The sequence below is a fragment of the Eulemur rufifrons genome, chromosome 8 (genome assembly GCF_041146395.1).
Source record: "Eulemur rufifrons isolate Redbay chromosome 8, OSU_ERuf_1, whole genome shotgun sequence".
In the NCBI taxonomy this organism is placed as follows: domain Eukaryota; kingdom Metazoa; phylum Chordata; class Mammalia; order Primates; family Lemuridae; genus Eulemur; species Eulemur rufifrons.
In genome coordinates, this window is record NC_090990.1 from 101,623,645 (window position 1) to 101,636,305 (window position 12,661).

At 47.5% G+C, this 12,661-nt stretch overlaps 1 protein-coding gene across 1 annotated transcript in view; it reads right to left on the minus strand.

Moving 5' to 3' along the window:
- Positions 1 to 12,661, minus strand: part of INTS3 (integrator complex subunit 3) — a 41,763-nt gene that overhangs the window by 13,508 nt on the left and 15,594 nt on the right. The window contains exons 4-14 of the mRNA XM_069480574.1: positions 11,310 to 11,423; positions 10,934 to 11,018; positions 9,545 to 9,611; positions 7,003 to 7,147; positions 5,882 to 6,011; positions 4,353 to 4,450; positions 2,755 to 2,946; positions 1,692 to 1,779; positions 1,122 to 1,201; positions 596 to 687; positions 129 to 235 (exon numbers count right to left, since the gene is read on the minus strand). Coding sequence (XP_069336675.1) covers positions 129 to 235; positions 596 to 687; positions 1,122 to 1,201; positions 1,692 to 1,779; positions 2,755 to 2,946; positions 4,353 to 4,450; positions 5,882 to 6,011; positions 7,003 to 7,147; positions 9,545 to 9,611; positions 10,934 to 11,018; positions 11,310 to 11,423 — 1,198 coding nt within the window. The remainder of the gene's footprint in view (positions 1 to 128; positions 236 to 595; positions 688 to 1,121; positions 1,202 to 1,691; positions 1,780 to 2,754; positions 2,947 to 4,352; positions 4,451 to 5,881; positions 6,012 to 7,002; positions 7,148 to 9,544; positions 9,612 to 10,933; positions 11,019 to 11,309; positions 11,424 to 12,661) is intronic.

The window sequence follows — 12,661 nt, forward strand, 5'->3', positions numbered from 1 at the left end:
GCTGAGATGGGCAGTGTCACAGAGGAGGAGACCCGCGCAGGGACAACATCCTGAACAGGACTCTGGTCTGAGCCTTGGCTGGCGCGTCCCTCCTTTGGCACAGGTGATGGAAGGGGAGGGCTCCATACCTTCCACAGGCGGGGACGGTGAGCTGCAGAACTCAGGAAACTTCTCTCTCAGCATTGCCCGCAGCTCTTTATCCAATTTAGGATTGTCAAACAGGGGAGCCAGGTGTCTAATGGGGAGCACAAATGAAGGTCAACATCAGAGCCCTCGTTTCTAGCTCAACATGGAGTTACTGAGATAGGTCTAAGTCCAATCTGTATAACTGGGCCACACTCAGATTCTTGGACGGGGTCAACAGGGAGCATGAAGGCATTTGAAGCCCTTTGTAATAAGACGGCATGAGAGAAATTCCTCTAAGAGTCAGGAGGACATACGCCCAGCAGCCTGAGGTGGAATCGGTACTTTTTATACCTGTCAAGGAAAAGGGCCAGCAGTGGTATGGCAGTATCTGGATGTGCCTGACCTGCAGGTGACTGGACCTAATGAAAAATGGGAAAACAACCCCCCACCCCACCCCCAAACTTCTTACGCCAAGACCCGTTTCTCCACAATGTGGTTGAGGGAGGAAAAGACACCTTGCCGCACGTGGCCCTCCAATGGGGGATAGAAGTTGGGAATAATCTGGAAGAGAAGAACGGGAAGGGAAAATGAGCACAGGATGCTCTATCCAGAATATTCCGCTGAACCAGATCTAAAAAGCTGCTTTGGTTTGATCAGGGGACACAGGGGAGTATGGCTGAAGAGAGGATTGGCGTTTCTGACCATTCCGGGCCACTAAAATGGGAAACTCTTACTGGACCTGGGTGCTCCTCAAGGAGACTAGATTCTACGATGAGTCATCATCCCTGTGGTTGAGAAACCCCATGGAAACATGGGAAGATCCACTGGAGATGGTGGGAGTATGGAAGGGAAGCATTCACTGAGGGGACAGGACCCATGGCCACTTCTGCTCCCACAGTCAAGGGGTGCTGAGAAGACTCATTCACTGGAGATGGGGGGGATACACTTAATTCTGCTCATCCAGCACGGGGAGAAAAGAGAGCTAGGGCACTTACGCGGCACATGAAGTCCAGGAGTGTGGCAGTGATGGCTGGGTGAGGCTTCATGGAGTGATGCATGACCAGGATAGCTGGTTCTGGACAGTGTGGAATTAAAGGGCCCCCCACATCAGAGAGTCAGTTTCCAACTCTGTACCATGGGATGCCAATATACATGAACAGCTCTGGGGATGCTGTGTCTATTCCTCCTATTCCCACTGAGCAACCCAAAAGTAGACAGCCCCCCAAACAGCTCTTAGCCCTTACCTCCCTTCTTGCCCCCAGCACTCAGCGTGGAGAAAGGAGGCAGAGGAGAGGAAAAGCAGGACAGGGTACAGCCTTTCCTCTGCCTAGGCCGTCCACAGCCCAAGCCTAAGGCTGTGGTGAGAGGGGTGAAGTGACTGCTCAGCCTCATCAAAGCAATCCTCCTTCTAGGTCAAGGGAGAACTGACGAGGAACAGCGGAACTGCTCCCAGATAAGCTGCCTCCACGCCACGCTGCCCTGAGATTTATGACTGCTATCACTAAGACAAGGCAGTGGGGACCTGGGGGATGGGGAAGTGGCGCTGCCTGGTCTCGGTCACATACCTATGTTCATAATGCTATCCTTGTCTGGACTAAAGAACAGCCAGTCGTAAAACAAAGCCAGCTTGGCATTAGAGGCAGCAACATTTGACTGGAAAAGAGGAGAAAAAAAGAGGGCTCGTTTCATCAACCAGCTCCTTTCCCTTTGGAGGCTCAAGGCAGAACCAGGGCCCACTTAGCTGCCCCGTCTATGAAAGTCAGCTCCCAGTGAAACAGGGTGGAACGCCCACGGGGTGAGGGGCACCTGAGTCTGTGTTATGCATGAGTGTGTGTAAGTGGCTTTACCAACCAAGAGGATGGGGACTGGCCTGGGTTCTTCACATACCCAGCAGTACACATCTCCGATACCCACAGGAGAGAACCCTTGTACTGAGAGTCCACCGATCACCCCTGAGCTGGGGCAACACTCAGACCAGCCCCCTGGGCTGCCCTTGCTGGGCTCCCTCAGCACATTCCTGAAGAAGAGACCCCTGAGGAACAGCCTGTTGTCACATCTGAATCAGCACATTCCAAAGACCCAGTCAGATCGGGGAGGAGTAACCCTGTCAGAAGGAGGTCAGGGGGCAGCCAGATGCCAGAGAATGGACAGTTTCCCACCCCAGGCACAGGGAGGGAAATGCTGGGAAGGAAATGGCTCCGCTGCAGATTTCCTACATCCAGAGAAGGGAAGTATTCAAGCTGATGCCAAAAGGCATGGAGGTGAGGGTCTAAAGACTGCAAGCTCTAAGTTAAGAAAGGAACAATTCAGAGGAATAGCCATTATGTAGTTTCTGGAAGCTAAAGTGAAAAAGGCAGGGATGTCTCAGAAATCCAAGCATTGGAGGTAGGCAATAGAATCTGTTCAACCCCAAACCCAGGTGGGAAATAATGAGTATAAGTAAATTTCTAGAGACTCAAAGGGAAGTGGGGCAAAAGGCCAAGGCATTCAAGAGAACCAGAGTGAAAAAGGGGCCCTTAGGGGTGAGATAGGCCTGCAGTGAGGAGGAAGCATGGAAATATGGGGAACACGAAGGAAGAGGCACCCTGCACCACCCAACATCCTCTGCCCCACGGCCCCGCCCCTAACCGTGCATGTTGTCAGGAGCCAGCCAATGATGGCCCACCGGGGCAAGATGTCTGAACTCAGTACTTCATTAGAAGGGTGGACTACCCCACAGATGTAGCGAATGAGGTCACAGCGCAGAGACTGACTGTCTGGAGTTGACAGGTACTGGCGCTGGAACCAATCCTGATATCGCTTTTGTTGACCAAACCGTACCTAGAAGAAGTTGGAAAAAGAAACTCAGAAGGAAGGGTGGGGTCCCTGAACAGAGGAAAACAAGCAACATTCAACTCTAGCCTTGACCTAGACCTCCATTTCTTCCCATATCGTATTCATTAGCTCATATTGTCTCTCAAGTCTCCCCTCTTTTGGGAGGACTTCCTAATGTAAGAGCATGCTGACAGTTTCTAGCTTGCCTCGCACATGCCAGTGGCACACTCATTTTTGCCACCAAGCTGATACTATAATTTACCCCCAACTGCAACTGTAGTCCACTCCTGGTACTGGTCACTGATTCTCCAGTCATAAGCATAATCTTTTCTCATTTTCTTGAGCCACTGGTGAATAGCAAGGAATGTTCCTCAAGAGCAAGAGCTGAGCCTGTTCACCACTCAGCACTGACTGAGAGCTTCCTGCTGTTGAGCAAACTAACAGAACCATTATCCAAAGCATAGACTCTCCAAACCCTCTTGCAGCTAGTTCTTCCCCTAAACAGACCCTAAATGGTGACAAATAGTAACACCAAATAAGGAAAAAGATCTGGTCTTCCTCTTCTTCTATCCCCCATCTGTCAGAAGAAATCAACCAAAATAGAGCAAAAGGATAAAAAGTAAAACAAAAAGATACTCCTAGACCAATACTGTCAAACAGAACATTTCTGCAATGGTGGTGGCTATTGAGCACTTGAAATGCAGCTATTGTGACTGAGGTACTGAATTTTTAATTTTACTTTACTAACTTAAATTTAAATTGCCACACATGGCTACCACATGGGATGGCACAGATCTAGACAGTTCTGCATGACTTGGGAAACTGAAAGCTGGCTAGGGCAGTAGTTCCCTAAAGCCAGACTGACTGTAGAGGAATTGCCTGGGAAGTTCGCTAAAAACACAGATCCCTCAATCGGATCTTCTGGGAGAGCGGGATCAAGAAACTGCATCTTTAACATGTTCCTCAGGTAATTCTGTCATAATTCAGCCATGTTTGGAAACCAAAAGGCCACAGCCTCTTCCTGAGAGCTCATGGTTTCCCTAGAGCAACTGTGGAGTTTCCTAGAATGAGCATTCTCACTCTACCCTTTTATAGCACATTTCACACTTCTGAATGATATTATTTGTATACAATTACTGGTTTAATGACTGTTTTAGACACTGAAAGCATCACAAGAGCTGGAATTGTATCTCTCTTATTCAACACCGTACCCCCAATTCTTAGCACCATGCCGCTGTGTAGGCACTGAATGAACAAAGGAAAGCAGCCAGCCAGCACCCAGGCAGCAGGGGCACCCACTCGGCCACCACTCCACCGTAGAGTGGTGTACACTGGGAACAGATCCACAGACGGAAGCAAGAAGCCCAGCTAGCACCCGCAGCCCCTCTTCCCGCTGCAGTGGGTTAGCTTACCCGGGATGTCATGAAGAGGAGCTTAGTCTCCATGTCTGGCGTTAGACGACATGCTAGGAATTTTCGGGATGTTCTCGACTGAAGAAGCTGTAGGATACCTGAACCAAATGTGGAAGGGAAGAGAAAAGAAAAAAGCCTGAGAACCAGAAGGAATGGAAGACAGGTGGCGAACCTTGGCCAGGTACTGATGGCCAATGATCTTAATTATGGGGAAATTCGATTAATGAGACAAGACCAAGGGAAGTCAAGCATAGGTACAAGTGGGGATTCTAACCAGCATCTGTGTGTTCTGCTCCAACCATCCACCATCCCCAGGCCTCAGCTACATTAATTGCCTTCTTCTGTTGGCCTTCCAGAGCTCCCTGCCCACATGATTCCAGTTGGCAACAGGTTGCAAAGTTAAGGGAATCATATGGGAAACTGTAGCCTCTCTTTCTGCTCCTGATGGTCCCATCAAAGGGTCAGGACCAATGTGGTATTCTGGCATGAACACAAGCTCTGGAGTCAGAAAGACATGGATCCAAATTGTGCCTCTGTCATTTACTAGCTGTGCAGCCTTGGGCAAATTACTTAATCTCTTTAACCCTCAGTTTATCTATAAACATGGAAAATAAATACTCGTCTGACAGAGCTGTCCTGAAGACTAGATGAGTTAACATACGTGTGCCTAACACAGAGGAGGTACTCAAAGCAACTCAACACATGTTCAATACAAGGTAGGCCCAGCACTTTCCTCTCTTCTTTCCTGACTTCCCAGGTCCTGGACAATTGCTTTCAGTTTGTATGTGTGCATGTGTGTGTTGGAGATGGGGTGGGGAGCAAAGCTGTACAGTTATTGTTCAGACCATAGCAGGACCCTGGGAAGGGAAAGGCATATGAAAAGGACCTTGTCAAAGTGAGGCACACAGAGACTCTTTCCCTCCCCCAAAGATTTTGGACAAGCTGGGTCCTTGGAATTAGAGGCAAGACTTCTCCCAGGGAGGAGTCTTCTCTTACAGGATTATTTCCAGCCCCTCTGCTGACTCAGTCTCACGAGTTGACCTCTGACTCCCCTGCTGGACTCAGCAAAGCTAGAAACTGGTCATCGGCTCACCTCCTGAGCCAAGGAGCTGCCGGGAGGGGAGGAGGAGGATCACAGTCCTCTGTCTCACTTTTTTCTTGGTAGTAATGACAGCTGGAGTCTGCCAAATAGGGAATGTCTGAGAACCACATGAATTGTTCTGCACCTCTGCCCCCATCCAGCTGTACTTGGCAAAGCCTGCCCTGTCCCAAGCTTTCTATATCTGACTGCCAAAGACTCTTACCCACCAACCTCTACCTATTTTTTTAAGAGACAGGATCTCACTACATTGTCCAGTCTGGTCTCAAACTCCTGGGCTCAAGTGATCCTCCTGCCTCAGCCTCTCAAGTAGCTGGGATTACAGGTGTGAGCCACTGTGCACAGCTCAACCTCTACTTTCTTGATTTAGGCAGGACATATACATTGACCTCCCACCTCTCAAGGATATGACGCCCAGGCCCTTACTTACCTGTGAACTGAGGACTCAAGGCCTGAGGGTTATGGATAATATCTTTCCAAAGCAGTTCAAATTCTGGTATCCTAGCAACATTCTGGAGTAGTCTTACAAGGTCTCGACCAATCATCAAACATTCCATGAACTTGATGGGGAGTAGGAGGAAGGAGGGGGACAGGAAAGAAAATAAAAACATGGATTGTTTACCTGCTGGAGGGAGGATAAGGGAACAACATGTTCTCAGGAGGGAAGGAAAGAGGGTTGAAAGGACTATAAGATTTCTTCTGGAATCAAAGGATAGGCTCCTAGCTATTCAGGGGAAAAGAGCTGGAAGCCAAAGACTGATAACAAGAATGAGAGATTAATGGGAAGTGCTGGAGCCCACTGGCTTTCACGTTAATCTATTCCCCTTACCCAGAACTGTTTCAATCCAGTTCTTGGGAGACTAAGATTCCAATAGAAGGGGATTGGCCAACTGAGCCCTAGACTATCCCAGAACTCATCCTGTCCAATAGAATTCTGTGGGTCCAACTCTGTGGTAACAGAAATGTCTATACTTGTGCAGTTCAAACAAAACCCATCGGCAACGTGTGGCTAATGCAACTAAGGAATTGAATTTTAAAGTTTTACATAACATTAATTTTAATTTAAATCACCACATGTGGCCAGTGGCCACCACATTAGCACAGCTCTAAGATATCTCTCTTAGAAGATCTGATAGTGGACAATTCATAATCCCACTTGAACATGGGAATTACCCAGGAGGGTAGGTGGGGGATGATGTAACGGTGGGCACACAAGGACAGCTAGCGTGTGCTGTACAACAGTGCTCATGAAGCTGACTAGGAAAACCCCTGGGATGCCAGCATAATGGGAACTAGCATTTCCAGGAACTAGAGCTGTTCCATACTGATTCCCCACCTCTACCCTCACCTGCCTAAGAATGAAAAACATCAGATCTTAAAGTACCTCCATCTCTAACAAGGCATCCCTGACCCAGGTGCACAAAACCTATAGTTGCAAGCTTGGCTCAGACTAGGGGAAAAAAGCAAAAAAAGAAAAAAAAAAAAAAAAACCTATAGAGGTATCCCATCATGGGTCTCACTTCCCCATACTGTTTTGTCCAACACCCTCACCCGTTCCCGAAGCAGTGAGATGCAAAAGTCCACTTCCTTCTGCCGCAGAGCCTGGAGCTGGGCGGTCCCGTGGTGGTCGACGATGAGGCGGAGGTATGTGTAAACAGCCATGGCGATGAGGATGCTGCTCTTCAGGACCCACTCCCTGCAGGGAGGGAAGACACTGGCACCTCACCCTCCCTAGACCCACTCACCCTCCAATTCACCCCTGCCCTGGGCTTGCCTCTGGCGCCTCAGCAATGTTTGATAATTAGACACCGGGAGTAGCTCCTTTGGTTTTTTGCTCACTCGCTCATGCTGTTATTATCTATCCTGGACTATCAATCTGCTAAGGTAAGGACAACGTCCTAATTTTCTCTACCAGGTGCCCAATAAAGATAAGTGCTGAATGAAAGCAATTTCTTCTTACCACATAACTACTTAGCTTTGAATAAAATAACTTTGTTTGTGGCTCATTCATTCAAACATTTACTGAGTGTCTGTCATGTACCAAAAAATGTGTGAGGTACTAGGGACAGAGATAAGCTACCGCTTCTACTCAGCTCAGACTGTAGGGAAAGAGTTTCATTAAGTGTCCCTAAGTTAGCAGTTAGTTCTTAAGGGTGGTGCAAAATCCTCTGGGGAGTTCCAAGATCCTTTCAGGACCCTGAAGTTTTTAGAACATATTGTACTGGCCCTGTTATCTGTTTGCCATTAGCAGCCCACCATGCCACAAACCTTGCCCTGGCTCTCTCTCTAGTCACCAATAAGTCACCAGCCCTAAATCACAATCTGAAGAAAAGAACCCCATTCTGGATAGCAAAACCCATCTCCTAAGGAGTTTTAGAATTTCCCTGGGGAAAAAGGGTATAATGAAAGAATTGTTTGTTCCCTGCTGCTTTAACAGGGGTAGAGAAAAGGACACAGTGAGGAAATTCCCAAAACTCTAATGCTCTAAGTGCCAAAATTAGGAAGCTGTCTCCCCCAAGCAAATAGTTTGTAATGGCTTTGGCACTCTTGCTGGAGGACAGGGAACTGGAGGAAGAAAACATGGAGTTTGGTTAATCCAATCAGGCAACATCCTGATTCTGGAAAAGTGCTCAGGCCACCTAATTAAAAGACTCTGGCCTTTTCCTTTCACAGAATAGAAGCACTAGCCAAGGTCACTGGGGAGGGTTCCTTGCCCCCACCTGCTACCTTTTAACTCCACAGCCCTTGAAACACTTGGAAAGGAGTGAGAAGGAGGTTGTAGAGGAAGACACAGTTTTCAACTTCTAGGTACTCACTTTCACCAAAGGATGTGAGGTTTTTGGAGGGTAGGGAAAAGGTGGGGCAGTTATCTGGCTGTTATGTGACGCTTGTGTACAAAACTCAGCTTTAAGGTATGGGACAGGAGGTATCTGGCACCAGGAAAAAAATAAGAAAAATCACTTCTTAGGAAGATTGTTAACAGAAGTAATAAATACATCTGAATCCTAGAATGGTATAATAAAGAGAAAGAGAGAGATGAAAGTGAGACCCTGTGACCCAGGACACTAAAAAGGCACAGAGATCTAAGAGAAGAGACTGTTTAAGAGACTGCTAGGATCTCAGGTGCCGGCGCAACCAGAAGACTAACAAGTGCTGCAGGGCCAGATGTAGCTGCACATCCACGCCCAGAGCACTAGGTGGCACTGCATAGCAGACCTGGCAGAGCTTTTAGGCTTGTGCAGAGCACAGGACACAGCCAGCGTGAATAACGGGAGGAGAACCATTCTTCTAAACCACATTCGGTAGTAGGGCTATTAGCCTTCTCAATCAGTTGACTACTATGGTGTCCTAACCCAGAAAGAGACTCTGAAGTCAAGCAAGAGGAAGACTGAGGCCAAGGGCAATGCCTTATCCCCAAACAAGTTCAGATACGGAACAGCCCTCATTAAAATTTCTGGTTGAGCAATGAAGGATCACAGATTCAGGAAAAAAAAAAAAAAAAAAGAAAAAAATCCTTGCCCTTTATTTTGATAAGGAAGGAAAAGAATCAGCCAGAAAGCCCAATATGTCCCCTTTATGCGCTCTATAGCACCGGAGCCTCCAAGCTCTATATGCAAGCTCTAGCGGGATTCACTGATCTCTATTACCTCCTCATGCCCACTGCCCCCTGTGCCACTTCAAAAACAGCGTGGTTTGGATGGAGAGGCTTGGAAGGAAGAAAAGGGGTACCTGCCAGGCCTGGGCAGTTGGCTGGCCCCATGCTGCTGAGCTCATTCTCCCTCAACTCCCCCCAAAGATAAACATTCCAAGGAGGTCTGCATCAAAAATAAACTCTTATCAGATGAAACCAGTTTTTCCTGGGCTCTGAGATATTTTAGCAAAGACCTCTTTCCCATTCCTCCATCCATGGGGCCACACCATGGCATTAATTCCTTCACTTGCCACCAACACACTTGTCTCTGCCTCCCCTTTCCTCCCCTTCTCTAACTGAAGGTGTTCTTGGGCCACACAATCCCTCCATCCCCATTTCCCACACTCACACCCCTGATGGCCGTTATCTGGCTCTTGCCCCACCCTTCATGGTGGACTCTACCTCTGCTCCGTCAGGATATCCAGAACACTTTCTGCCAACCAGATATTTTTGGCTGTAACATCTCCACCTGATTTCAAAGGGGGAAAAAGAAAGTCAGAATAGCTTTGATTAGCAACTCAGCTAATCCAATACATCTCTTCATCCGTTCTGCTGGTCCACCCTAACTGTTATTCCAACACTGTTGTCCTGAATGCTAGAATAATCTCCTTCTATTCTGCCAGGCTTTAAAGTTTCCCCCTCTAGAGAGAAGGAAAGGGAAGGTTCTGGATTTTTCCAGAAACCAGAGCTGCTACTTTTCCATAGATTGGGAGCTGGAGTGGGAACACTCTGGCCCTTGAAAAGGAATGTGTGAGAAACCCACAGTTGGAAAGAAGGGATGGTATCTCAGAGAGGGCCTGAGAGGTACAGGTGGCTGGCAACAGCTACAGTCCAGCATCTGGATGTTCTAAGTCCCGTGCTCAGGCTCACAACCGGCCAAGAGTTTCTTGTTTCCAGATAACAGTCTTCAGTGCTTGCTATGGAACTTCCTAAGACAGAATTAATGTGCAGCAATGCCAGACCAAACTCTTGGGATGAGAAATGGGGGCTGGAAGTGCCAAACAGGGAAGAAAGTGCCAGGAGAGAGGATAAAAATAGCCAGCACAATGCTATGCCTTGCCTCAGGTTCCAATTTAAAAATTTAATGTTCACATAGTCACACATCACACAGATTAAGGTTCATACACATCAAAACAGGAGCATCAGTGTTACATAAAATCCTAACGAGGAAGCAATGCCCCAATGGGCAAATGGTGAGGTAGAGTGGCAGGGTCATTTTTAAACAAACACATGCAATCTTCAGACTAGCCTCTTGGATATTCATTGGCTCAAACAGATGTCACCGATGCCAAGATGATAATACAACCTAAATGTCAGGGTCTGTTCTGTGACATAGTTTGTCCCTCAGACTGGCTCCAATTAGATGTTATGATTATTAGTGAGCAAGTGTTCAGAACATGGGGATGGAGTCAGGGAAGATGTCTAGGTTTCCTAAAGCATAATGACATGGGAACAAATTATTTGCTCTCACTTCTCTCCCCATCGCCATTCCTTCCTGATCTGATATGCCATGAAGCCTCAAAGTGAAGACTGGCTAAATTAGGCCAAATATTCTGTCAGGCCCTAGGTTTGGCAAGGAAGAAAATGAGGCAAAACTTATTGCTTCAAAAGACTTCCTATGATTTTTCAATGAATTTCTTTCAGTAACATAGGTGGCCAGAGGATGTCTGTATCAGAAGAAAAGAGTCTAAGCAACTCAGGAATCGAGTCCCTTAGGCACATTCTCCATTGACTGTAGTTAGTCTCTGGGCTCCCCTCCTTTTTTCCTTATGCTCCTGCCATCAAACTCACCTGCTATCTGCTTCATAAATGTCATGCATACACCATCGGCTCCCAGAACCCCACTCTTCACTAGTTCCCGCACCAACCACACCAACTAAAGGAAAGAGGAAAAAACAGATGAAGAGCAGGGCCTGTGAGTTTGAGAAAAGAGCTAATTCGATCACATTATAATTCAGGTGCACAAGGGTAGGAGTGTGTTAGCCCCGACTCCCCCTTTCCTTCCCTGTAAGAGAGAGGAAAGGGAGGCTTGGAAGGGAGGAAAGGGGTACCTGCCAGGCCTGGGCAGTTGGCTGGCCCATGATGCTGAGCTCAGCCTCCCCAACTCCCCCCAAAGGTAAACATTCCAAGGAGGTCTGCATCGTTCCTCTTTTCTTTCTTGCCTTACCTGAGTACGGCAGGTATCCTGCAACTTCAGGTACTTCTCCATAAGTATCTGGTTGATTTTATTCAGGACAATATTCATGCCGTCACGACTCACCAGAGCCAAGTCGCGGTAACACTGTGAGAAGTGAGGTCTGTGAGCAGCCAGCAGGCTGAGGACGATGCTCCTGACCCCACCTGTAGTGGACCCCCACCCATGAGTTTCTTAAACTTAAATAACACCAATGGGATACCAAGCAGCAGTGAAACACTCTCCTTCCACGGGGCTCCTCCGTCCCAAACCTATCTCTTGCTCTGTCACACAGGGTGGGGAAAAGGAACTGGGCTATCCTCTAATAAGGCAGGAAAGCCTGCTGAGCAAGGTTCCTGGTCGTGTCCCCGTCCTCCCTCCCTCCCCTCTTAGGAAGTGTCATACTGTTTGATGCCACAAGCTGAGCAAAACCAGGTGGAGGCCATCTGCTTTTCATCTGCTAGTAAAAGGTCACCTCAGAATGGGGTTGGTTGAACAAGCCAGATAGGATCCCAAAGAGGTTTTTAGACCCGTACTGACCCAGCCAGATGCAGCAAAGGGAGGACTAAGGTAGGAGGATCAGGGCAGGCCCCAGACAGAAAGGGCAGAACCAAAACTGAACTTCCTTAACGAATGTCTTCCTTCTCTTCACTGGGATGCCCTTTGCTTCTGCCAAGTGTTGGAAAAGGAGAGGTCCTTTCGCATACTCAACCCTGGGGGAGGTGAGGGAGGACATGCCAGTTTCTTCTGCGAGAGTCATTGCTTCCCTTCCCCTTAGAGCTTTTCTAACCCTGTCTCTATAGTGAGGCTGGACTCCTGGAGGAATACCTTAGGGGACCTCATTAGCGACCTGCTTAACTCGTTGAGTTCTGTCCTGTCAGGGTCTCATCAGAAAGGGTGGAGATTAGGTAGGTAGCTTCCCACAACCTCTGAAGGCCAGTAGCAAAGATGGCATCAACAATAACAATAATAATAGCTAACAATCACTGGCACTGTGACAAACTTTATATTGTATAATATATATTATTGCATTTGATACATAAAACAACCTTTGAAATAGATAATATTCATTATTATCTCTATTTTTACAAATGAGGAGACAGGCATAGAGAGGTTAATGCAATTCACCCCAGGTCACATCAGAGATTAGAGGAAGAACCAGGATTCAAATCCAGGCAGTCCAATTTTAGATTCCATGCTTAACAACCTCTTATACCAACGTTAGAAATAACTAGAAGGAAAAGAGGCTTCTAGGGATGGAGGTAAGAGTTTGTGATGGTTTTGAGACAACTACATTTCTAAACTCTTTCATCCTGAGCATTCAAAAGAGATGTACCCCTCAAGAC